Genomic DNA, 25,657 nt, shown 5'->3' with positions numbered 1-25,657 from the left:
AGGGTGCCTCAGAAAGTCCCGGGCTGCTTTCCTCAGAGTCTGGGGACTAGACACAAGGCAGCATGTTTTCAAGATAACAAGACAATGTCAGTGGGGATGGTGCACTCAGCACTCAGGAGGCAGAGGCAGGTGGATCTCTGTGAGTTGGAGGCCAGCCTGGTCTACAGAGTGAGTTCCAGGACAGCCAGGGTTACACGGAGAAACCCTGTCTTGAAAAAGAAAATAAAACAAGAAAAGTAACGGGGTGGGGGGCTGCCTAACAGTGGCCCCCTGGGATCCTGAGGGAAAATTCACTCAGGACCAGAGAAGTAAAGAGACAAATGGTTTATTCAGGGAGGGGGAAGCCCAAGCCAAAAGTACCCCTCCCCACCCCTGCAAGCTGACCCATGAGCCCCCATCAGCCCGGAGTGGGAGACAAGCTCCCAGCACTCAGTGTTGTTCCTGATTTGGCCCTCTCCAAGCCCGGTGACATGTGACATGGATGGAGGCCGACTCTCCCGATCTGGGTGGTACCTCTTAAGTCACACCACTCTTCCCAGCCCTCCTGCTGGCCATTACTTCGAAGAGCACCAAATTCCCACATGAGTGCAAGTCTACGGGCAAATCTTCATGAGTGGATTGTGGCACATCCGGGGAACTGCTCTTCCAAGCAATGGTGGAGAAATATCTAGGCTGCAATCCTCTCGCCAGACAGGATAGCCTATTCTCTGGCTTTGCAGCCTCGAAGAGCACATGGCAGAGCCTCTCGGCTAGACTGGGAAAAAGCCACGATACTGAGAGCATCCCCTAAGGCATGGTCAAGGCCAGCCATGCTGTAGTAAGGGGGATGCAGAGGACACACAGGACCCGTCTTCTCCTGACAGGCTCGGGCTGCCAATACAACGTGAGCCAAAGGGATGGGAGTGAAGAGGCTGCCCTAATTAGGCGCCTGGTGGAGGGAAATGGTCACCAAGCCCGACATGGCAGAGCCTCGGCAGGTGGACAGACAGACTGGCACTATGTGGGCCTGGTTTATGAGGACAGAACCCAGCTGTCTCGGGCCCCGATGGTAGGTAACTTGGCCTCGCACATAGAAGTCACAGCGGCTGTATGTCATCAAGCAGAAAAGGAGCAGAGGAAGCTAGGATGCCCTGGTAAGGCTGTCAGAGGCTGTGAGAGGGCAGAGTGGGGCTGGGTTCCTGCCCGTGCAGAAGCGCAGCAGCTTGGAAAGCAGGAGCAACGGGAGGGTGGGGTAATGGAGCTCCTCTGTGCTGAACTCAGGGTGCCTCATTGGATCCGATGCCGCTGCCTTTGTTGACATAGAATGGCCGGTAGTGAGACTGTGGGGAGACAGGAATGATTAGGGTAAGCCAGGTGGTCGTAGAAGCCCCTAGCCAGCCCACCCAGCCTAGACTCTGAAGCAGCCTGCAAGACCTACCTATCTTGCTACCAGGAGACGGCTGGAGATATCATAACTTCCGGGTCCAAATTCTAACTCGAGTCTATTCCTGCACCTTAGTCTATGAAGCTTGGGCTTCACCCCCGCCCCCACCGCCAACATCCTCCTAGTGTCACCACAGCCACCGTGTGCTATAGCACTTTGTGTTCTACAAAACTACACAGCACCGTGCCAAGGGCTTGCCATGGACAGACTCAATTAGGTTTTACAACCGTCCAATTAAATAGGCGACTATGATCACAGCCACTTTATAAGTAAGCAAACCGGGGCACAGAGAGGCTGGGCAGCATGCCCCAGTCGCCAGCCAGTGAACAGGGGGAACGGGATGAGAGACCCAGAGGTTGGACTCCAAACCCCATCACCCCCTGCTCCACTCCACTTCCCGGTATTATTCTTGTGTCTCAAGCACGTCCTATGACAGCTCAGGCTCTCTCTGCTGATTCCCCCTGACAGAAGGGTACCGAATGAGCAAATGAGTGTGCCACTGTGCCAGCCCCGCCCTCCACTGTGCTCCCTCCCCACCATCCATAATCATGGAGCGCCAGCCTCTCTGACCCTCTCTGTGGAGACCATGTCATATGACAATTTCAGGAACTCAGCCCCTTCCTCCCAACCCCCACTGAGAAGTCAGTCCCCCAGGCCGGCACGGAAGAACAAAATGGAGCTGTCTTTGGCCACTACAAGCACTGCTGGCCTCCGGAGGGTCTCAGGAATCAGCCTTGTCCCTAAGCGGGTCAGGCACAGAGCTGCTCTGGGCCTCCCAGAGGCCCCTGGTCTGACACTCTGGCATAGTAGGAATCAGGCCTAAGCAAGGTAAACAGGGCATGGACAAAGTCACAGGTCCGCTCTAGCAGAGTAGAGCCTGCAGCCAGGTCTCTCTAGCCCTCAGATGCATTCCTGGGCCCCAAAGCAGTCCGCAGGGTAAGAGGAATGAGCAAGAACTTTTCTTTCTGAAACCCATATATCAATAGCATATGGGTTGCAGGCCAATGAACAATGTTGCTGTCTGAGAGGCGGGGGCAGGGGGTGAGTGGGTGCTCATTTCCATCCCTCTCGAATTAGGGTCACTACATGTGAGAGTCAGAAGGACTATGAGATTACCCAAGCTGAGGAATTTATGTTAGAAATGAAAAAAAAACAGAAGCATGGAAGATCAACTCATACAAAATCGCACAGGAAGCTGGTGTGGTGTTGACTGGGGCCTAGGCTCCAGGCCGCCTGACTTCCATGCCGCACACTACACTGGCTTCCGTCCTCCCAACACTAGGTGCCACAGTAGGACAGCACAGCTCTGTCCTGCTGGAGCCTTGGAGGCTGGAGAGCATTCCTGTGGGGACTCTGGGAAACAGGAAGGTGCACAGTAGGGAAGTGCACAGTAGGGAAAGGAATCACTCTCTCCCATTATTTTCCCACAATCCCACTGCTCCAATGCCCTTGGGCCCAGCTCTGCATTATACGCAATCACTTGGCTCCTCTCACCCGCAAATTAAAGACTTTTTCCAATTAAACCAGCCCCAGCTGCTCTTTGTAGAACACAGCAAATCCCATGCTCTGACCTCAAAATGCAAAAGCAACAGAAGCGAGGGCTCTGACCCCCATCTCAACAAAACCCTGATGCTACCTGCATGGTGACACCGGATGGCCCTCTCAGGACCTAGCAAGCCTTGGGAGGGAAACATTAGGGAAGAGGAAGGCTCCAGGGCCACAGTCTCTGATCCCTGCTGTTCCCAGGCAAGGAGAAGACACATCCCCTCTGCGGGGAATTGGAGAGCCCCCTCATCTCACAATCACGTTATAAGAATAGAGTCTTAAGAAGGGTATGTGGTTCTGAAGTGCAAGCAGGTGGCCTGGATGCCTTGGCCACGCCCACGTCCAGAGCTGCTTTCTCATAACCCCAGCTTTGGGTTATTAGAGAATAAATCCTGAATATCTAGTTTTCCAGCTCCCCCCACCCACGCCATCACCCTTAATGACCTACATGCTGTCAGAGACGGAAAGTAACCCTGAGAGTGAAACCCATCTCTGGGACGTTGGTCCAGTGGACTGAGTATTTCACAATCACATACCTCTGGGAGACCAAGCCACCATAGATACCCAGTGACCACTCGCTATTACAAACATGGGATGCCCGTGTTGCACGTTCAAAACTGAGATCGAAGGCAGTATGCATTTACTCGGGTCCCCTGCCTGTAAGTCCGTTTCTCTGTCTTTGCTACCTCCGAGTGTATGGGTCATTGCCGACTCCCATGTTCCCAGCATGGCACAGAAAAGTCACTCTCTTCGCACGGGCTCTGTAAGGCTGCACAGTTGCCAGGTCCCTGCACATGCCTGGAGCATGTACCTCTCTCCTGGAGCACCTTACTCACCACTGCGCATGCCTGGAGCATGTGCCTCTCTCCTGGAGCACCTTACTCGCCACTGCGCATGCCTAGAGCATTGCCTCCCTTCTGGAACTCTTTACTCACCAGTAGAGTCTGCTTGCCAGATTTCCAAGTCTGAGGCTGGGCCTTGGGGACCTGGCTCCGGAGGAGGGAGGGGTAGCCTGGGAAGTCAAAATGTTCCAGTTAAGGAGAGCTCTGGCTGGCAATGAGGGAGCCCCACAGACGGAGCCTGTCCCAAAGTGACCCCAAGCATCGGCCAGCCCAAGGCCAAGTTCAGCCACCTGCAGAGGTGTGAGGCAGCTGGGGTGGTGCGTTTGCCAACCGGAAATCCTGGGAGGCGATGGGAGGAGGCAGCAAGGCAGACAGAAGGAGGAGGAGCCAGCCAGGCGGATGGGTCCAGACAGCAGGAAAATGCTGTCTCCCAGTCTAGGTCTGCACTATGCTGCTAGGATCACCACCCACTGGCCCAGAGGGCTTACCACCCTTAGACCTGTCCCTTTGCCAGAGTCCAGGACAGCCATTCACTCAGCAGCCCCTGCCAATGCTGCCCAGAAGGAGGGACTTCTGGCCCCACTGTGCGGGAAGCCTCTAGATGATGTTTCTCATTTATTGAGCTCCACTTGTGCCAAGGATCGTGTGAGCGTCTGTCCCTTGCTTGGTCCTTTCCTTTAGCTCAGCAGTTTGCCTGAGTCGTATGCAAGCAAGGAGCTATCGGGACTGGAAACCAAAGCTTGCCAGACTCCAAATCCATCATCCCACTCCTTCTGCCTGGCTCTGGTTGTCTCACATCTCACCAGCAGCAGACCCGAAACCCGCAGAAGGGCAGCTATTGGCCAGTGTGACTGTCACTCAAGGCTAAGGCAGCAAGTCCAAAGTCCCAGCAGGAGGCTCTCAGTACTTGGTGAGAAGGTGCCTGCCTCCCTGCCCTCCTTCTCAGCCCAGAGACCTCTATAAAAGGCTTGACTATGTGACACAATGGCAAGTCTGCTCAGCTGCAGGGCAGATTGCCCATGATTTGGAGAACAAGAGGTTAACAGGCTCAGTATTTGGCAATCACTGTCCAGCAAGGCTGTGGCTACCTGAGGTGGACCCTACCACCTGTAGAGCTTCCCACTATAGTGAGCAAGAACTGGGGGGCTGTCCCTGCACCTAGGGTGGGAGCTGCCGGAGAAAGAAGATTCTATAGGTCTTGGGTGACAATGAAAACTGGAAATTGAGACCTCACCTCCCTCTTTCCAGAAAGAAAAACCCATACCAGCCATAAGAGCTAAGGGTGGGGACAGGGGTGGCCCAGGAGACCAGCCTTGGTAGCAGACAGAGGTCCAAAGAGGGGGAGGCAGGATGGAGGGTGGGCGGGGGACATGCATCTCTCTCTGAGGAGCTCTGAGGAATAGGGACCAGGACCCCTTAGAAGTGGCAAAGATCTCCCACAGCATGGCCCACCTGCCCTACTATGGCTGAGGAAGGGGAGGGATGGAAAGCAGGCAGGTACCAGGATTGTTTTTAAACAGCCCACTGCGGTCCAGTGGCTTGGAAAACTCTGCAGTGGCCTGCCCCAAGGTTGTGAACTGATAGGGGGCTTTCCCAGTGCCTGCTGGGAGAGAGAGAGGTGTTAGCGGCATGAGCGGCTCCCAGGAGGCTGAGGCTCTAACACCTCACAGGGGCTCCACACTGGAGCACCTACCCTGTGCTCCTCCGGTTCTACAGCCTTGCACAGACCTGGGAGCTGGAGCTGGCCCTGCCTGCCTGTGGGTCTGGCAGAGGGTGTGGGGAAGGGGTTCTCAGAACCGTGGGCCATCCTGGCACACAGGGCCTCCTGGCTAGGCCATTCCTAGTCAGCATGAAGGTAATGTAAATTCACTGTAAGTGAGAAGCCCTTCCAAAGAGGGCCTCAGCAGGAGGCTGTATGCAGTCTGATGAGAAACTGTCTGAGCCAGGCCTAAGAGCTGTTGCCCTCTGTGCCATGTAAGCTTCAGGCTAGGCCTAAGCAGGGAGCAGATAGTCACCTGCTGGGAGCCAGCATGCCAAGGAGTCCCCACCATGTCCCAAGCCTGGCCCAGACACTTCCCCAGGGTCCTATAGGGGGGGACCCCCTACTCCTTCCCTCGCTAGTAGCCCAAGAACCCTGTCCTTGATACAGGCTGTGCCCTAGCCTGAACTGGACCATGAGGTGATAAAGCCACTTTGAAGGCCACTGTTGGCTGTAGGGGAAGAGGTTCGGGAAGGGGTAGCATCCCAGACAACTCCTTTCCCTCTCCATCCCAAGGGACAAGTCTCTGATCCTTCCACAGTAAGTGTCTGGGTATAGTCAGAGGTGAAATCCCTCCTCACCAGAGCTGCCTCCAAGGTCTAGAGGGAGAGACAGGAGGGCCCTGACCTACCACATACTGGACTCTGCCTGTATACTCAGGATGACCCTAACTGCAGGAGACAGGCCCATTCAACCTGCTCAAGATCCCCCGGGGTACAGCAGGTAGGTGAGGGCCCAAGTATAGAAAAAGAGTTAGGCCTGAGAGACCTGATCTCACCACCACCCCCACAACAAGCTGCTACAAGATGGCTCTACAGGAAGTTGGGGGCTGCCATATGACCTGGGGTCTAGTCAGCTTCTGGGAGTCACTGGATAATCAGAGTTAAATCGACTCCATAGCAGAGATCCTGGGAAAGTAGCCCAGAAGAAGCATCTGAGCCAGGGGGTAGGGATGCAGAGGGTCCATCTTTAGGACCCATCATGTGTGTCACACCTAAGAAACATTGCCATAGCCCAGCCTCCTCCCTTGCCTCGGGAGGCACCGAAGGCCCAGCTTCCATCCAGGTTGGCATCCTCACCTCCAGAGCGTGAGGGAGGAACGAGCCAGAGAGGGAACAGAGACTCAAGCAGGGCAGCCTGTAAGCAAAGCAAGGGGCAGGAAGTGAGCTCACCTTTCAGGGAGAAGGAGGAGTTGCCTTGCACAGTGGGCATGTCATCAGAGTTCTGAACAGTGGACGAGTACTCCCAGACCCTGGAAGTATAGTTACCTGGCAGGACAGAGAAGGCATGTCAAACCCAGGTAGGTTGGCTTGGAGAAGAACCAGGACATGATCGATCGAACCCTTGACGCTTGGTCCCTTGGCTATCCCTGGTGATGCCTACATCACCTGTCCCTAGTTTTCCCTGCTATGGAAGATGGATAAAGGTTAGAGGTGCTGCAGGCCACTGTCCTGAGAAAAAGACGGTGATTTGTACGTGTGTCTCATGGAGTAGCCTGCGCTACAGTGCACATGGAGAGATCAAGAAGATACCTCTGTGTTCTCTCCATCCACCTTTACATGAGGTCCCAAGGATTGAACTCGGGTCACCAGGCTTACACGGCAAGTGCCTTTACCCACTAAGCCATCTTGTCAGCTCCTGCTCTCAGAATGAGGGTCAAGCCCTTAACACAGCCTACAGGTGCTCCCCATTCTCACCCACTTCCTGGCACCCCAGCCGAGCTGTGACTTCACTTCCTGTAACACTAGCTTCACTCTTGTCAGAATGGTCCTTTGCTTGAGGAAGAGGACATAGGGAGAAACAGCCAGGGCACCAAGATGACGTTGGGACACGCTCATCAAGTGCACACCTCCTCAGACCCTTGTTCTGGCCACGAAGTAGTTAAAGTGAACTGTCTTGCTGGGTCTGGCCACAGCTGTAAACCTTTTGTATGTGGAATAGGGGATGGGGAGAGGTAGTGGGTGGGAGAGGTAGTGGGTGGTTAGGTGGCCGGGTGTGCAAGCACATAGTCCACATGCTCATCGGGTGTCTTGAGTCACTTTTCCACAGAAGTCTTCTGTGGGCCTGGAGCTTGCTTACTTAGCCAGGCTGGCTGGTCAGTATGACCTCCGGATCCCCCATTTCCCTAGCAATGAGATTACAGGTGCACAGAACCGTGCCCACCTTTCGCACGTGAGCGGTGGGAGTCAAACACCGGTCCTTGTGCTTGTGTGGCAAATACTTTACCAGCTTCTCGACCTCTACAGCTGTGAACCTTGACCAGAAAAGAGGCCATGCACCACCCTCTCCACTAGATGGCACTGCAGTGACCTTCCAGTTTTCAGGGGTCTGTTCTTTCCTAGGGGGTCTTCCTAGGGCTTTCTCTGGGTCGGGGGTGCCTGGCCGAACTGGCCCAGGGCACTCTGTACATGGAAGGTGGTACCCAAGAGCTCCAGCACAAAGGCAGGATCCCCCAAAACAGAGGCTTCGTGAGCACATGATCCTGACCTGGAGCAGCGTTCTCCTTAGCACAGGAAGCTGTGTACCTGACAGCTCCCCTGGGAACGGCACCCCTCTCCCGCCCCACCCAGTTCTGTATAAGGAGCTGTTGCGATGCCGCTGCCCCTGGGATTTGCAGACGTCATGCTTTCCTTTCCTTTGCATCTTAGATAAGTCATTTCTAGCCACTGCATGGCAAATGCAAAAGTCAGCTCGGGCCTGTGGGCCTTCAGTCCTATATTTGCTAGGAGAGGCCCCCACGGCTAACCTCAGGGTAGACACTCACCCCATTTCCCCAAACTCATCCTTCAGGGATAAGAAGAACAAGTGGCCTGGGGCTTTTTTAAAGATGCTGAGTCTCAGAAGCTCCTCCCCAGCCTAAGCGATGACATCATGCAGTTCTGCACAAGCCAGGAAAAGTCTCCCTCCCCCCCTCTCCTCTCTCTCTCTCCCTCCCTCCCACTTCTCTCTCTCTCTCTCTCTCTCTCTCTCTCTCTCTCCCACTCTCTCTTTCTCTCTCTCTCCCCCCCCTTCCCCCCCCCACTGTCTCTCCCCTTGTCTGACACTGGGTAGACAAGACATTGAGTCTATGGCTCAGCCCTGGCACTGCCATCCCATCTGCATTCCCACCTGTACACCTACATATACTGCCCCTGCCTACTGTAAGCTGAGTACCCTCCTACCTTTTGTGCCATACAGATTGTTGAAATTCTTCAGGTTGGTTTCCTTGGAGAGGCGGTTGGGTGAGGATGGCTGGTAGGATGTCCGGCCCCCACCTGTGGGGCAGAAACATCATTGCAGAAATGTGGGCCTGACTCAACTCGGGGCCTGTGGACTCTGACCTGCTGCTAAGGGGATCTTAGTATCCTGAACACCTCCCCAACAGCCCACTGGAATCTTCCATTAGGAACAGTCCGTGGGTTCTAGCCTGAGGTAGTCCCAAAACTTGTCACCCAGATGGGGACCCTTTGGAAAGCAGAAGGAGCACTATTGACCATTGTCCCCAGAGCACTAGAATTCTGGGTGTCTTGGGTATGCTAAGATGCTCAGTCACCCTACTTGGGAGCTTTAAGAGCAGGGGGCTGACACGCTGACACTCCTGAGCCAGTGCCTGTGTGAACTGGACAGCAGAGGCTGGGATCTGGGGTTGGAGGAGGAGGAGAGGCAGGACAATGGGGGAGGGGGAGGGGTCATGGGTGGGGTGGAGGACAGAAGCTTTGTGTCCTCAGCCAATGACCTAGCCTCCTACAAAGACTAATGGGCCAGCTTGGATCTTGTATCAACACAGCCGTGCTTCTCGCTGCCCTCAGCATTGTGCTCCCACACAGCCCCAGGTCAGGTCCCTCCTGCTGTCCCTTGCCTAGACACCATCCACCCAACCCACTGCTGACTTGCCCAGCCCTGCACTGTCTGTCCATCCTTCGTCATCACAGCCCCGCCCTCTGCACTGGGATGGTCCTTCCTGAACCTGGGAACTAATTTCTCCACGGGAGGGGGTCATAGTCACTCCAAGCTCCCAGGTAGTCTTTGGTGGCCCTGGGAGGGGTCATAGTCACTCCAAGCTCCCAGGTAGTCTTTGGTGGCCCTGTTTCTCTGATCCTCTCGACATCTTGGCAGCGCCTCCCATGCCTCTCCTCTACCCTGAGCCTGGGAGTTGCAGGTGTCCTGCCCGTCCTGTCCCCGCAGGGCAGGGACATCAGAGGAACCTGTTTTTTCTATAGATGTCACAACTGACACCCAGGGCCAGAATCTGAGCCAAAAAAGCTCCTAGTTCTGGGGTCTCACTGCCTCTCTTCACACAGAAGGACACAGGCCAGAGGGGACAGTGACCGGCCTCAGGCTGATTCAGCCTTGGCATTCTTAGGGAGCTAATGTAAGAGGCTGCACCCCATACACCTGGTGATCAGCAGTGGAGCCACTCTGTCCCTGGGTCTCCCTTATGCAGGGAGAATCGAGCAGAAGCCAGTGGAGTTTGGACCACCCCATCAGTGGGATTCAGATAGCATCATCTGGCTAGCCCTTAACCAAGCAGGGGCTAGGGCAGAGAGACCAGGCTGGTGCGAGGCAGACAGGGGCTTTTAAGGAGAGAGATTCTGGGGATCTGGCCAGTGCAGTTTGTCCTTTTGTTGGATAAGTAAAAGCAAAGCTCTGGACAGAGAGGGGACAGGACTAATGTCAGAGCCTACTTCACCCCAGGAATGTCAGAGGGGAATTCCTGGCACCTTTCTGCTACCTACAACCTTCCAGAAAGTCTGGGTGTTGTTATGAAAGGTGGGGTGCAGACCTTCCTGTCTGATGAGCTCACTTCTCCCAATCCCTAGCCCTGCGGATTTGTCTGTCTGTCAGTAACTGCTCAGAGCCTCTAGCTCCTCTCTCCAGCTAAATGCCTTCCCAGATCTTCCCCCATCCTGCTCCCCCTCCATTCTCCAGCACCCCCCCACACACAGCTCTAGGCTCTCTGGCTCCCACATGCATCCTTACACCCCCTCTACCCTGGGCCTGTGGCCTGGGATGCCCACCCTTATAGTAACAAGCCCTGTCGTGCTTTGTTGCTGGCCTCTGAGAATGTTCCAGACTGTTCTGAGCCACGGACAGGCAGACCCTGGCCTTGAGACCACCAGGCTGTCCCCTGGGAGGGCAGGCTAAGGAGGCAGGTGACTCAAGGGGAAAATGCAGAGGGGTAGACAAGCCCTGGAGGCAGCAGCCCTGCCCAAGGCTCACTGCTTGTAACTTGGCCTGCCAGAGCAGTCTGGAAAATACTCTGAAGGACAGAGGCTGCTTTAGGGGACCCATGCATCTAAGGAGCAGAGTGCAGGATACCCTGTCACCAAACCAGGGCATGTGTCACCCTCAAGTGAATGGAAGCACCAATGCAGGTGCCAGACACACTGAGTTATGGACACCTGCCCAGGAAGACCCTATCTGAGAGGGGCTTCAGCCTGCTACCATTGGTAGCACACTCCCTCACCCTTGGGCGTGAGGTACATGGAGTATCTCTTCATGGTGTCTGGTGTGCTCCATTCGTTCCCATAGCTGCTTGCGTAGTTGTTCATGTAGCGATGGTCACCGCCTAGAAGAGAGGGCAGGTCAGCAGAGGGAGAGACGGGGAAGCGGAGCTGGCCGACAGGGAGAGTCAAACCCTCACAGAGACTGTGACAACACTGTGTCCACACCCACTCTGCTCCTCCAGTGAGCTACTTCCCAGACACACTGTCTCCTGGCGAAGGCTATCATGTGCATGACTGATACCCATTTCTTATTTTATTTCTACATCAATTCTTGGGCAGATGTGAACATCTCCAGGTGACAGAAAAGGAAATCAAGACTTGGTAGGGGAGGGTGGTGGTTCCCCTGTTGATAGAACAGTCAAAGGGTTTGATCCCTGCCTTCACTTCAGTCCCAGCAACATCAGGCAGTGGACTGAGCTTCTCTCTTGCCCTCTGTGGTCCAGGGAGCCATTCAGCTGTGTAGGGTAAGCTGCACACAGCTGCAGACTCTCAAACCCCAACAACCCTGTCTCTTGGTGTCCAACTCCACCCTAACCCTGCTGCCCTCCACCCCTCTCCTGTCCCTTGCTACTTCCTGACTGCTGTTTCCTCCACACACACCCCTCGGGTAAGGAGTAAATGGCTCAGACCCATCCTTCGTCTTCATCCCCATCACCTCACCCCATCATCTAGCAGGATCCTGGAACCCAGTAGACCAAAGGATCTCTGAAGGTGGCCTGGCACCTCTGAGCCCTGGGCCTGGGATGGTGAAGTGCACCCCTAGTCTGATAGGCAGGCCATCATCATGGAGCAGCAGGTGGCCACTCCAAGGTCTGACTCACGTGCCACCCATCCTCTACCTCCTATAACAGATACCATCCAGCCGACAGTCAACGGAGACAAGAATGTGACATTGGCAAAGGAGGCTTCCCCCTGGGCCTGCGACACAGGTGCAGGGCAGCTGAGTCAGCACACCCAGCCTCGCTCCTGGCTACCATCACACCACACACCTTACATGGGACGCCGGGCCACACCTGCACAGAGACTGTGGCAGGAACCATTGTGACCTAGAAATGGAGCAGTGAGCCACCAGGAGGCTGGGTGGTTCCTACAAGGTTCCCAGGCTACCCTACCCTAGCTGAGACTGTCCTCTTGCATCTGCCCAAACCATACCCAGGGAGTCTCCTGCAAGGTGTGGACCACAGAGACTATGGTGGTCCTTGCTTAAACCACTGCTGCTGTCAAGAGTGGTGGTGGACCCGTTTAAGATGAGAAGCCATAGCATCAGGTTAACAGTGGGAAGCCCAACAGTATGTCCTCCCCATCCGCTGGGGGCCCTTTGAAAGGCTGCTCCTCTGAATAACAACCTGGGTGTCAGCAAGATGCAACACCCTTCCAGGGAATGGAGAAAGGCCAAGGAAGGAAAGAACTCAGCATAACGCCCACGTCCAGGGGAGCCCTCAATCACGCCAGCTGTCACCATCCCCATTAGGATCATGGCTATCGTCATTAGGAAAAGGCTGTCAGGATCTGAGTGCCACTCTAAGCCAAATGATTGTCTTGCTAAAATGGCTGATCTGTCCTTAGGTGTGATTGAGTGCCCCCCTCCCATATTTCACAAGGAGACCATGTGGTATAGCGCATGTGTGGTCCCCTGAATACTCCTAACCCTTCTCCTCTGGGAAGAAGGATGTGCTTCAACTGGAGACCAGCCAGAATCATTCCCATTGGTGCTGATGGCCCAATCAAGCTGCTTTTGAAGATCTTGCACTGGGCCTGAGCCACTGGGGCTTGGTCTCAGAGAAAGTGCCCAGGCTTCAGGCCCTAAAGGGATTGGTGTTGGGTGGAATAGGGCTTAGCAGGGCAGTTCCTCAGGTTAGGAGGCTTTCTGTGAGATAATTCAGGTGATCTCCACAGGGGAAGAGTGTGACGCAGAGAAGGGCTGATTTCAGCACAGGTGAGTCAGAGAGACACGCCAAGTCCCATCACCTCCAACCCACCACCGGGTCAGTTTTAGCCTGTGGGCTTAACACTACTCATCACAGCCATGGTGACAGGCCTCCCTCCAAGCCCAGATGTAATTCTGGGTTACTCATGAAGCCTGTAACGCATCCATTCAAAGCCAGCCCATTCAAGCAGCAGCAGGATGCAGCTGTTAGATTAGAGCTGGCCGTCAGATGGAGACTTGAATGAAACCAGCCCTTGACTTTAATGAATAGCCCACCTGTACAGCAGTTCCCAGAGTTTCTCCATTCCAGAGACCTCTTGTAATAGCTGCCAGTTCACTGGGGGTGCTAGAATCCCTGAACCCGAGTCTGAACATGTCCGGCAGATGAACGAACGGGGCCCATGAGGAGTCAGATAGCCAGGTTCTTGTGTATATCTGGCAGGAGGAATTGACTGAGAAACACACTCTGCCTCGGACCTGTGGACAAGGGAGGACCTACCGTTTTCCATATGGTTCCTCTCGATGAAGTTGCGGCTCAAATCGGCCTTGCACATCTTCTCGACATGACGCATGCACACATTGAGCAAGTCATCCTTGCAGTTGCCGAGTGACTGTCCCAGCCCTTCTCCCTCCAGCAGGACGTGGTAGGTGGGCAGAGGTGGAGGGAGAGAGTAATTGCTCATCAACGCACCAAATTCCTATCAAGAAAGAAAAGCAGTCGTTAACTTTGCCTGTCTTTGTGAGTTACGGGGATCTTGGTCTGCAAGGAAAGTCTCGGCTTAGCTGGGGACTGTGCTGAGAGCCGGAAGGGCTGAGTTCTAGGATCAGCTCAATGGCTAGCCTTACTTTTCCTCACTGGACAGATGAGTCAACTAAAATTAGCCTTGACTGAATTAGTATTCAGATGCGAGACTCCATGGTTCCCACTACTGACGTGCATGTAACATACATACTCCGGAAGTTGTGAAAGTAACAGACTGTTTTGACTTTAAGGGAGAAGGTAAAGAGGTGTGCGAAAATACTAGAACATGTGTTTCCATCTTGACAGGCTTACTCAATCCCGCCTCAATCCTTCTGTGGTTCTCACACACCCCTTCTCCCTCTCCGGAGCATCCCTCTTCCTCGAGTCCTAAGCAGCCTGCAAGACCCTTTCCAAACTGCACCTCCTCTCCTAAGTTGTCCTTAGATTGCTCCAGCCCGACAGCCCTTCTCTGAATTTCCATAGGCACTTATCTCCTGAGCCACATGCTTTATCATTTAATTACACACTTTTCCATATTGTTCTCTAATTGTACACGTCTTATCTTCCCAGTTGGATTGCAGGTGCTCGGGGGCAGAAACCATGTCTTATACTTCTCTATTCACCATGGCACCTGATAGAGTTCCGCCTGCCCAGGAGTATCAAAACATTCTAGCAGACAGAAAGATGGATGCATGAATACATAAACAGACTAGATCAAAGATAACAAATACGAACGCTCTCCTGCCTCTCCTCCCTTTCCCGAAGCAGGCATTACTAATTAATCACAGAACTCTTTCTTATCAAGCCTAGACCACTGCTGGTACATAGCAATTGAATTTGGTACAAGGTGACATTTGCGTGCCATCCTTAGAGTAGTAGAGAAGGTGGACTGAATAGAAAATTAAATAGATGGAAGGATTGGTAGTGAGTGGGTGGATAAATGGTGGGTGGGTGGGTAGTAAGTAGATGAGTGGGTTGGTTGGTAGTGAGTGGAGGGGTAGATGGGTAATGAATGGGTGATAGGGGGGTGGATTGGTAGACACTGAATAGGGGGATGGATGGATGGATGGATGGATGGATGGATAGTGAGTGTATGGGTAATGGGTGGGTGAATTGATAGCAAGTGCATGGGTGGTGAATAGAGGCATAGAAATGGAAAGATGAGTGAATGGATTGACAGTGGATACACGGGTAGGAGATGGATAGGTAGTGAATGAATAAGGACTGAGTGATGTACAGATAAATGGATGGAGAGTGGGTCAGTGGGTAGTGAGTAAATGGGTAAATCATACATGGATGGGTAATGAGTGAGGGCCAGACATGAGCACCAGAGCTGAGGGTTTGAACGGTGGTGCCTAAATACCTGCAGAAACAGCACCGAGTCACTGATGCTGTGCAGCTGCTCTCGGGTCTGCTTGTCCTCGTGCAGCACCTTGGCCCTCTCATCCAGAGCATCCACGATCACCTTCACTTGGTCCACAGCGTCCTGCTCCCGCTGCTCCAGTGCAGCCCTTACTTCCTCCTTCTGCTTCTCCAGGTCCCTCACCAGGTCCCGGAAGTTCTGCTCCAGGATAGCCTTCTCGTTGGTGGTAAAGCTCTACGTCCAGAATCAGAGGAGGGTTGAGGAAGAGTTGCATTGAGGGGAAAAAGAACCCTAGGTTTCCCCAAACTCAGAGAACCCCAGGGCCCTGACTTGACCAGCCTACTTGTCTACCAGTCTCATTGGAAGGCATCATCGAGCAATGCCACGTATACACTAACCATGCCAGTGTGCATGCCTCAGCTTTAGGTGGACTGCCCTGCTATTGCTGTTGCTTGAGACGGGATTACAAGTAAACTAGGCTAGCCTCGGACTTTTTATGTAGTCAAGGTTGGCCTTGAGCTTCTGATCCTCCTACCTCTACCCACTGAGTGCTGGGATTGCAGGTGTGGGTCACCACATCTGTCTGCAGGTGTTTGTTATGGCCCTTCCTTCCTTATTTACTGAGGCTCTTTCCTGTGGGTGGGTCAGCATGAGCCACTACTCCATGCTCAAGTGACTCTCTACGAGCTCCCACAGCCTTCCACAAGTCAGGGTATGCTTACTGAAACCCCAGCTAGAACAAACACTATTTGGAAAGTAAATCAGTTGGCTGTTCCTGAGGCCAGGCTCCACAGTCAGTAAGTTTAGACGGGTTCGCATTTATCCAAGTCACAGCAGACATACTGCTTCCGTGCAGGCCCAAGTAGAAAAGAATATGTATTTAGTAGCTGGGCAGTCTAGTGGGCAGAGCAGCCTTTAGATGACATTGGGAGATATATAGAGGAACGGCTCTAGGTCTTTGTTTGCTGACTCGGGTGATAGGGGAAAAAAATCTCACCCAAAAGGCCTAGGCTGAGAAGGAAGGTGGGTGGGAATGTCAAACGGGGTGGGAGGAGTCTAAACTCAGAAGTATGGGTATCACCGTGGGCCAAAGCCTGGAGCAGCAGCTGAGCTCTGTGTGTGACACAGGCAAGTGGGCAAGCGAGGGCAGAGCCGGGGAGCCTCGGGCTGCTCACCTTGATCCGGTCTTTCTCCTTTTGCCACTTCTCAGCTTCGTCTTCAATCTCAATGATCTTCAGCTGCAGCTGCTCCTTTTGCAGTGACAGCTCAGTCTGTAGGGAAAGTTGAAGTTGTCAGGAGCAGGGAGGGAGAGGGGGAGACAAAACCAGAGACCCAGGCTGGTGATTCACCATAGAGCAAACTCAGGCACATTCGTCTGTAAAGCCCTTCACTCAGCTAATGTTATCAGTTCCTCAGATCTGCTGGGCTCTGTGCTAGCGGCCAAGAATCCAGCAATGTATCCAATACCATACTTCTGTGTTAATGGACCGCTAGGGCTGAGCAGCTAGGCTGTGTCCTCACAGAGGCTAAGCTTCCTAGATGAGTCCCACCTAACCCCAAAGCTGGGAGCCTCTGGCTCCGTTCAGTAGGCCTGGGACATTGGTGAAAAAGAGGATCTGGACTCAGCCCAGTTTGGTAGAGCCCTGCCCAGGGAGTGTCTTGTAGCAGAAACCCATGCAGCGTTTCTGTGGCATGACGCAGGCCTTGTGTTGCAAGCAAGAGCTGGGGTTGCCGCCGGCACAGACTCCGTCTAGGCAGGCACGGCTGTAAACCTGTTTATAAGAAAGGGAGCATATCTGCAGTGTAGGCAAGGCCGGAACACTCCCCCAGGCTCCCTGAAGGAAAAAAACTACAGGGTGAGACCAGGCAGGGTAAGAGAGGACCTGAGACCCCTGCTCAGAGGCTCACACACCGTCAGACCCTGTGGTGGGCTTGAAAGAAGCTCTATCAGGAGGGCACTGAGACATCAGGATTAAGTTCACCCTTGGCTTCCATGTGGGGGGAAAGCACTCTGAAAAGTAGTAACTGAGGCAGATTGGAGGCAGGGAACTAAAGCCAAGGACACCTCTGTTTTCCTCCTGGACTTCACTTGGGCTCCCAAAGCCCTGTCCAGTTGGGAGACAAAAGGATCATCCTTCCAGGAGATCTGGCATGACTCAGAGCTTCTCAGAACCACTGGGGTTCAAAAACAGACTTTACCTGTCTCTCTAACCATCTCCCTGAGGGAACCTACAGGAACACCTTGGCTAAGGTGAAGAAATCACAAACCAGGAGATGAGCTCTCCCGGCCAGGAGGCGTGAGCAGCTGGGCCTTCGGCATCCACAGCTGCTTTTGAACAGACCACGGAACTAAGGAATGCCTATAGGGTGCCTGAGGCCCTGAGGCCCTGAGGCCGAGGCTGAGGAAACGCCCTGGGATGCTCGCTACAATCCCCAGAGCCTGGCTTCTAATACTAAATAGGTTCCCATTTGGCCTTTTAGAAATGGTGTCCAAAGGTATGGAAAACGGGAACTCAGGAACCACAGAGACCCCCAAACAGGAAGTGCTCCTCCCATGCCCTGTCAACCACCACCACATTCCCGGGCTCTCCAGGCAAAGAGTCTAAGATGTTCTCAGCAAGCACCTGTCCCACCGCCAACGTCTGAAACCCCCACAGCATGGAAAATACCATCACCGGAGAGGAAGACAGGCATGAAGAGATGAGGGTGGAGACTTGGCTGGGTCTCTGGAACAAAGTTTGGGAGAAGACACAGTAGCGGGAGGGAAGAGAACAAAGAGAGTGAACCCCCACCCTCCAGTTCCACTCTTCCGGGGGGAAGAGTCAAAGTGCCCAGGAAATAATACTCAGCAGAGCTAGTGATCTGAAGACCCTAATGTGGTCCAGGCCTGAGCACAGAGGCACGATCAGTTGGACGCTGAAATGGGGTAAGGGGTGTGTCCCAGCAACTCTCCCATCCCGGGGTCCAAGCACAGCAGGAGTAGCTCCCATCTTCCGTAGCTGAGCCTTTTCAGTTTGCTCACCTGAAGCTCATGAGTAAGAATCTAAGTTGAGACGCTTAGCTGCCTCCCTTGGGCAGGCTGTGGGGTCTTACTAAGTCCCTTCGCTTCCCTCTGCTCTCATTCCCTCTGTGCTGTAGAGGAAACCTGAGCACCCATACCACCACAGAGGGTGAAGGAGACATGGGGATCACCAAGGGAGGCTCTCAAAAAGCGCCTGGCACAGAGGAAGCACCGACTGAGTCATGTCCCCATGGTCCCCGTGGTCCCTATGGCCACTTCTCTGGGGCATCTCCCAGGTGGGGCATAGCAAGTAGGGCAGTGGCTGAGATGTGTTGGATGGTGAGGCTGATACGTGGGGCCTGGTGAGTCCAGATGTGGTTTGGACACGGTCAAGATACTAAGGGCAGACAGGGAGTTTGTCAGTGGCTGGGGCACCACACTTAAAAGATATCCACTTGCAGGTCGAGGACCCTGAGGGAAGCAGGAAAGAGTTAGAAAAGGCTAAGGCCAGGCAAAGCCCTGCTAGTGGGAGAAGATGGGCGCCAGAGTTGAGAGCTGGAGGTAAGCAGTTGTGCCAAGAGACACTTATCACAGCGGTCTGGTCAGTCCGCAGCTGGGTAACAGCTCTTCCTGGAAGAATGGATCGGCTAGCCAAGAGGAAGGAACGAGGTACTGAGTCCAAGGGACAGAGTTCAATGCAGTTCGAGGCCGCAAAGCATTTAAGCTAAGGACAAAGAGAGATCAGCTCCTGGGAGTCTATTTTATGAAAGACAGGGAAGGAGAGGCGCACAGGGGCCATCTGAGGCCTGGAGAGGAGAGGGGAGGTGTTACCTAGCCACCTGTGTTGGCAGGAGGAGATGGCCAGCCTGGGCATGTACAAGGGCAGGATCAGAAGTAGAAACAAGCTGTCTGCATCAGTGGGCAGCAGAATGGGTCAAGGCAGAGGAGAGACTGGCCCTCCTCCTCTCTAAGGCTCTAAAGATGTCAGACACGGGCTGGGAGAGGCACAGTACCCACACCACAGTCAGCAAGACCAGACCTGCAGGATACACTGTATTCCTGGGGCTGGGAGTAGTGTCCCAGTAGTGGTCCCTTTTCCCATCTAGGAGGAATCCTGCCCCATTGAGGACAGGTGTTAGGGTCCGATCTCTAGGGATGTGCCTTACATCTTCTTAGTGCTTGTCAGGTTTTCTTTCTGCATAGAAAATAACAACAGGATGACCAAAGATGATATGACTATAGGAAGAGGAAAGGCATTGGGCTATTGAGCATCTCTTATGAGCCGAAGACCCTGTGAGGGTCAGTGGTGTTAGCCATGCATTGCAGAAGCAGCAACCAAGACCTAGAGGGGCTATGCAGCTGGTCCGAGTGTACACATTGAGAAAGAGATGTAAAGCCAAGTTGCAATCACAAGGCCCACTTCTTATTCTGTGGCCTTCAGAAGCACCTCTCAGGTAGAAGTCTAGACATTGCTAGGACATAGACCTTGTCCTATACCATATTCCCTCCTCCTTGGAGCTGGTGCCGGTCAGCAATTCTCCCTTTCTACAGCACACACACACACACACACACACACACACACACACACACACACACACACACACACGGGCTCCAGCTACCACTCTTTCTCCCCTCCCCCAGATGACTGACAAGCCTCAGCTCCCTAGGGCTCCGCCCCTCCCCATTCCTCCCTCCTGGTTTCCTCCCACTCCTCGATTCTTTCCCCACACCCTGCCCAGGCCTGTCCCTAAAAGCTTCCTTTGTTCCCTTCTCCCACACTGTCTGGGGCCTCTCCTCTGGATGGCTAGGATGGCCCTTGTGTGGGACACCCAGCATTAAAATTCTTATGTCCTTGAGTGAGTAGAAGCCCGCTGAGAGTACAGGGATGGCACATCCTGAGGTGCTTCAAGTCAAGTACAGACATAGTCAAGCACTAGACAGGCAAACCACCAGGGCCCCCAGAAAGAAGAACCTGGCCAGCCAAGATGTTCTGTCAGCCTGAATTAACTGCACGGGCCCTGGGCTGTGACATTTACCAAATGAGCCAGTTAATTGCCAAATTTGTACTCTCAGACACATAGTAATTACCTGGATAAGAATCTGAAATGCTGAATAGATTTCATATTTCTATGCTCACACGTCAAATGGCCCTATATCTGTCCATCAGCTCCACTGAGGGTCCCCTCTCACCCCCTCTGCTTCCTCCTGCCTTAGGTCAAAGGAGGGTGCCAGCTAGAGTTCAAGGCTTCATCCTGGCATCTGCAGATCATTGAGGAACCGTACAGCTGTCACTACCCATCCCTTAGCTTCATTTCCCTTGTGGTGAGTTATACATTAGACTCCATGTGAACCAGAACATCCCGGAGCAAAGACAGGGAGGGACTCTGTGTTCTAACAGATCATCTAGGGACCCCAGCCTGCAGTCCGTTGTTTGGAGACCCTTGGATCTTAAGATCACAAGAAGACTCTTCCAACCCTGCTGGGGAAAGAGGTTTGAAATGGTAGAGAGAACACCCTCCTTCCTGATTCCCACCCCACTCCAGCTCTCCATCCCTGGCCTTTGTGTGAGTCTCTGCATCACTGAGCCTGCCCCCCCGTGACACAGGACTGCTTGTTTGTAACCATGCAAATGCTGAGCCCAACCCTGGAGCTCCATAGAGACGGGATTACCAACCACCTGCCTGGTCCTCACTTTCCCATCATTAATTGATTCCCCTCAGCGTCCAACTGATCATGCCCCTGTCTCACACCTAGACCCTGAAAATGCCCAGCAAGATTATAGGCACCCCAGCTTTTAGTCTGGCTCCTCTTCCTGAATCCCAGTCCCCCCAAACTAGCACAGCGAGAAACCCGAGGACCAGTGGCTGTGTTAGCCCAGTGCCCTAGTGGCTCAGCCTTGCTCAGAGAATTGGGCAAGAAGATGAGAAACCAAGCCATGGGGCCAAGTAAGAGAACTGGACCAAATGAGGATGCCTAGAGTGAGGACAAGTCCCTTAGTATGAGCCCCTTTAGGGTAGCACTCCAGCTTGAATGTCATCAGCGTATGCCTTCCCATGCCACGGGTGCCAACCCAGAGACTAGGTCAAATGCACCTTAAGACAGGGCCGCCTAGAGCAGGCGGCTGGAGCTGGAGGGACTTGGAATGGTTAGGGAAGACAATGGATACACGGGATGTTGATACTCCTCTTCATCTTACCTCCTAACACAGCCAGAGAACACCCAGAGGTATAAGCTAGACCGGTGAGCCTCTAGGGGGCCACTCGGGACATGGAGAGTAGAAAGGGAAACACTGAGCTCCACTAGAAGAATGGGCCACCATCATGTGGCCCAACACATGATCTTTTCCCAGCACAGCCTGTGCTCCAAGTCTGTACATAGGATGGAGGTCCAGGGCATGAGTGCCCGTGGCCATGGGTGTCATCTCTGGCTTTGTGCAACTAACCTAGACATTGCCTAATGACCTCACCTGGCCTTACCTGTAGGCCTGCAGAGCTGGTTCTGCCTGCTTCCTTGCACAAAGGCATGTGGGAGCTGGTGTTTGAGTTTGGTTCAGATGCCTTCAGAGGATGCCAGAATTGACACTCTGCTTCACCCCCAGTCCATCAGACCACCTCCTCTAGTGGGTCAAAGTCCCCCCAAGTCTAACATCCCATAATAGCCAGCCCCAGACAGACTGCTTCAGTGCTGCCTCCTGGATGCTCAACCCCAATCCTCTCTGTCTATCCTTGTGTGTTGCAAGAGCAGAGAAGTAAGTTGTTACCCCCAGGTTACCCCAAGTTCCCACCATAGCAGCCATTCCAGGAACCCATTCCCTCTCAAGGTGATCTTAAATATTGCAAGAGGACCTAGGTACATCTTTCTCCAGCCTGAATATATAATATAGCCAGGTTCCACAGGTTCCATCCTTTCATTGGGTGTGCCCCTACCCCCCCCATCTTCGGGTTGAACAGGAGGCCGTGAGACTGAATGCCCCATTAACCCTGGTATTCTCCCTCTGCAATTCCGTGTTTATGCTTCTGCATACCTGGGAGGGTGTCCTATCTTGTTTGTCTGTCCGAGACACTGCTCCTTTACCAAGCCCTCAACGTCAAGGACTCTCTGAGCCCTACAGCAGCCCCAGGCTGAGAATAGCAAACTTGGAGCTCTTGCGGCTCCAGACCGGGCTGCCCACACCTTCCTGCCCTCTGGAAGCAGCCCTTCCACAGACACTCACAGTGGAGCCATAGTTTGCCCAGAAAAGAGACCAATGTATTCCAGGCTTTCGGTGGAAGTAGGACCCGAAACCTTTGCTTTCTGTGCCCACTTTGTCCCCCTTCTCACCCCAGAGTCCTCAGAGACTTTTCTAAAACTCCTGGGGCTTCACAGAGAAATGTGAAAACAGTCTAGACCACTGGTTCTCAACCTTCCTAATGTTGCGACCCTTTAATACAGTTCCTCACATTGTTGGGGGGGTCACCCCAACCACAAAATTATTTTCATTGATGCTTCATAACTGTAATTTTGCTGCGGCTATGAACCATAATGTAAATAGTTTTGAAGACAGAGAATTGCCAATGGGATCTGACCCACAGGTTGAGAACCCCTGGTCTAGCCCATCCTTCAGTGTCACATGGGGGGAACTTAGTCGCTGTCTTAGAGCTCGTGACTGGCAACCTGCTAATACCAGGTCTAAGGCTGGCTCCTAGTGCCCTTCCTTCTGTTCTGAATTCCCAAGCACAGTCCCTAAGAATGGGCTTCACGTTCCTTCTCTCTGTCTCCCATCCTAAAGCTTTTTTAAAAGCCGGCCTGGAGCCAAAGAACACTGGTGACAGAGGACACCGGGGTCAGGGACAGGAGAAGCTGAAGGTACCTTTGGGAGCCAAATGAAGCTTTTAGAGAGAATGTCTGAGTCTGCTCCTACCTGTGACTCAGAACCTGCTGCCCAAGGGTAGGGACAAGAGGCACAGAGTGAGTGACCAGCAAGCCTGTGGTGATGAAGCTGGGTAAGGAGGGTCCCTTGCGGGTACAAAAGCTGACAAGAAAGTAAAACCCCTGCACTGGCCACCAGGAAGGTTTGCCCCTGGAGAGGCCGGCCTCATGCTGCTGGGTGAGTGAGCTCAGGAAGGGACAAGGCCAGCGGCCACAGCTGGGCCTTAACCCAGAACACCTTCCCCAGGTGCACCATATCCACAAGTCTCCACTTGCCTCTGCTCCTCCCCGGGGACGTGCCTGCCGCCTAATCACACACAGGGAATTCACACAAACACACTGACTTAGGCCCATACATAAACACGGGCAGACACCCACATTCGCAGACACCCGCGTGCGTATAAAACACACATTTACATCCACCCACCCACACATGCTCTCACTCCAATCCTGTCCACCCTCAGGCACAGACCTGTTGGCTGGAGCCACACAAACAAAGGGCGCAGGGCCCAACTGAGAGCAGAGTAAGCAATGGAGGTGGGGGTGGTGGGGATGACGGGAGTGGCTTCCAGATTAGGGCAGAGCAAGCAGCTGCTGGACTGCAAATCCAAACCTGGAACTAGCAAAAAGGGTCCTCAGAAGCCCTCAAGTCCCCTCTTAGTGTCTCCTCCCTGCCTTAGTTATTACATGTGAGGACAGAGAAAGAAAGAGAGAGACAGAGATAGACAGAGAGAGACACAGAGACAGACAGAGAGAGACAGACAGAAACAGAGACAGAGTCAGAAACAGAGAGTCAGAAACAGACGGAGAGAGGGACAGAGACAGATCGGCCAAGCAGAGTCCAGAAGAGTTCCGAATCCTTCAGTTTTACATTCTGGCCTGACCTAAGATTCACCACGTGAGCTTAGCCTAGCGTCTAATCTGTTTGCTAGGGGATGACCTCTCATAAAATCGTTGGAAGTTAGAGAATGACCTCTGACCCCCTGGCGGAGGTGAAGAGGAGGAAGACCTGTCTTCTAAAAGCAGAGCACCGTGAAGACTTAAGTCCCCAGTGAGGGTCAAGGTGGGAAGGGTAAGGGAAGGCAGCGAGGGGACTAGCAAGTCACCTCTTTCTCGGCCTTGGCCTCCTCCACCGTCACAGTGCTATGGTTCTTGTGCTCCTGGAACATACAGAGATAGCAGATGCAGGTCTGGTCGGTCTGGCAGAAGAGCTCCATGGTCTTGCCGTGCAGGGGACATTTTCGGGCCTCGAAGTCCCGGATGGGCTCGAGTAACTGGTGGTCACGGAAGGCAGCGCCCTCCAGGTGGGGCTTCAGATGCAGGTCACAGAAGGAAGCCTGGCACACCAGGCAGGACTTGACAGCCTTCTGCTTGTTGCCGATGCAGGAGTCGCACAGCACCTCCTCAGAGCCCGACTTAGACCGCAGCAGGAGGCTGGAGTCAGCTCTGGGGTAGCTGTTCCTGCGGGCCTCTCCCGGCTCCACGATAGTCACCGTGGGTTTGCGGGGCTCGGAGAAGATGGACTTTCGCAGCTCCCCCTTCTCAGCAAAGGTCACAGGAGGTTTCTTGGAAGCCCCCAACTGGAGCCCCGCATAAGGGGACCTCCTGCCTTCCGCAGAGTCCATGCTGAAGTAACTGGAGCCTTTGTCGTCTACTGACTCCACAAATTGAATAATAGGCCTGCGCCACTCGTTGCTGGAAAATAGGCCACTCTTCCCCTCCCCTGACTTCAGGGCACTGCCCAGGGTCTTGCCCTCTGTCACCTCCCCACTGTGCCCGTTGGTTGTCTTGGTGTCCTTACTGTCTGCTTTAGTGCCATTCTCTAGGCTGCCGTTGGGACCCGGTGGGCTGCGAGCGTCCCTGGCTTCTGGGCTGGCCCCATTGCTCCTGGAGGCATCGGCACCTTCCATGGCAGGTCACTTGCTAGCCTGTTTCTGCTGGTTGGGGTCTTGTGGCTGGTGACTTCAGTGGGTGTCTCAGGCACGGAGTGGGGCTAGCAGCAAGAGCCCAGGGACACACCTGTGGGAGAGGTGGGGCGAGAGGAGGAGCCATAGGCGGAGCACAGGCGGGGCAGAGTGGCTAATTACCTGGGCCACGCCTGCACATTCATCCCTAGCCCGGGATTTTAAAGAAATGTGTTTTCTCTCTCTCTCGTGTCTTTTTTCTCTCTCTCTCCCAGTTTTATTACTTCCCACCACTGACAACCAGTTAGGCTGCTTCCGTCAGATGCACTTCAGGCAGAAAGGCGGGGCCTCTGTCCTCACAGGTGGGCAGGCTTTGAGGAGGTCAGTGCCCCTGGGGCCAGAAGGTGAGGTGTCCGCAGAGGTCCACGGGACAGAAAGCTTCTTAATTGGGTCACACAAGCCAAATCGCCTTGTAATTTGCGGGCTGGATATCAAAAGCACGTCTCCACCCTAGGACAGCACATTCTGAGGGAAGCTGTGGCCCGGGTCTTGTTTGCACAACTGATTCTAACCAATTTGCAGCTGATGCCTTAGGTATTTTGCATGTCTGAGCTTATTTAAGCCTCCCTACAATCCTCAGTCTGGTGCTCTCAAGGCCCTTTGCTTTCGGCTTGCAAGCTTGCTTTCGCTCTCTCTCTCTCTCTCTCTCTCTCTCTCTCTCTCTCTCTCTCTCTCTCTCTCTCTCCACCCTCCCTCC

The 25,657-nt window shown here is 53.8% G+C and overlaps 1 protein-coding gene across 1 annotated transcript; it reads right to left on the bottom strand.

Moving 5' to 3' along the window:
* Nucleotides 1-302: 302 nt before the first annotated feature.
* Nucleotides 303-25,024, bottom strand: Trim29 (tripartite motif containing 29). The gene is made up of 9 exons (XM_032910666.1): nucleotides 24,103-25,024; nucleotides 16,263-16,358; nucleotides 15,088-15,321; nucleotides 13,482-13,680; nucleotides 11,016-11,117; nucleotides 8,731-8,823; nucleotides 6,742-6,837; nucleotides 3,904-3,980; nucleotides 303-1,319 (listed from the first exon to the last, which is right to left on the bottom strand). Exons 1-9 carry the CDS (start codon nucleotides 24,904-24,906, stop codon nucleotides 1,257-1,259), a joined length of 1,764 nt encoding a protein of 587 aa, XP_032766557.1. The 5' UTR covers nucleotides 24,907-25,024; the 3' UTR covers nucleotides 303-1,256.
* Nucleotides 25,025-25,657: the final 633 nt, after the last annotated feature.

Source organism: Rattus rattus, chromosome 8, assembly GCF_011064425.1.
Source record: "Rattus rattus isolate New Zealand chromosome 8, Rrattus_CSIRO_v1, whole genome shotgun sequence".
Lineage (NCBI taxonomy): Eukaryota > Metazoa > Chordata > Mammalia > Rodentia > Muridae > Rattus > Rattus rattus.
Note: the sequence above shows the minus strand (reverse complement) of the source record. Positions and strands in the feature narration are given on the sequence as shown.

Excerpts from the sequence above, each read along its gene's own strand:
- Trim29 (XM_032910666.1), bottom strand. The coding sequence starts at position 24,906 with ATGGAAGGTGCCGATGCCTCCAGGAGCAATGGGGCCAGCCCAGAAGCC. Across the intron at positions 13,681-15,087 it reads ACTCGGTGCTGTTTCTGCAG|GAATTTGGTGCGTTGATGAG; the intron begins GTATTTAGGCAC and ends CTTTCTTGATAG. Across the intron at positions 6,838-8,730 it reads CAATCTGTATGGCACAAAAG|GTAACTATACTTCCAGGGTC; the intron begins GTAGGAGGGTAC and ends CTGTCCTGCCAG.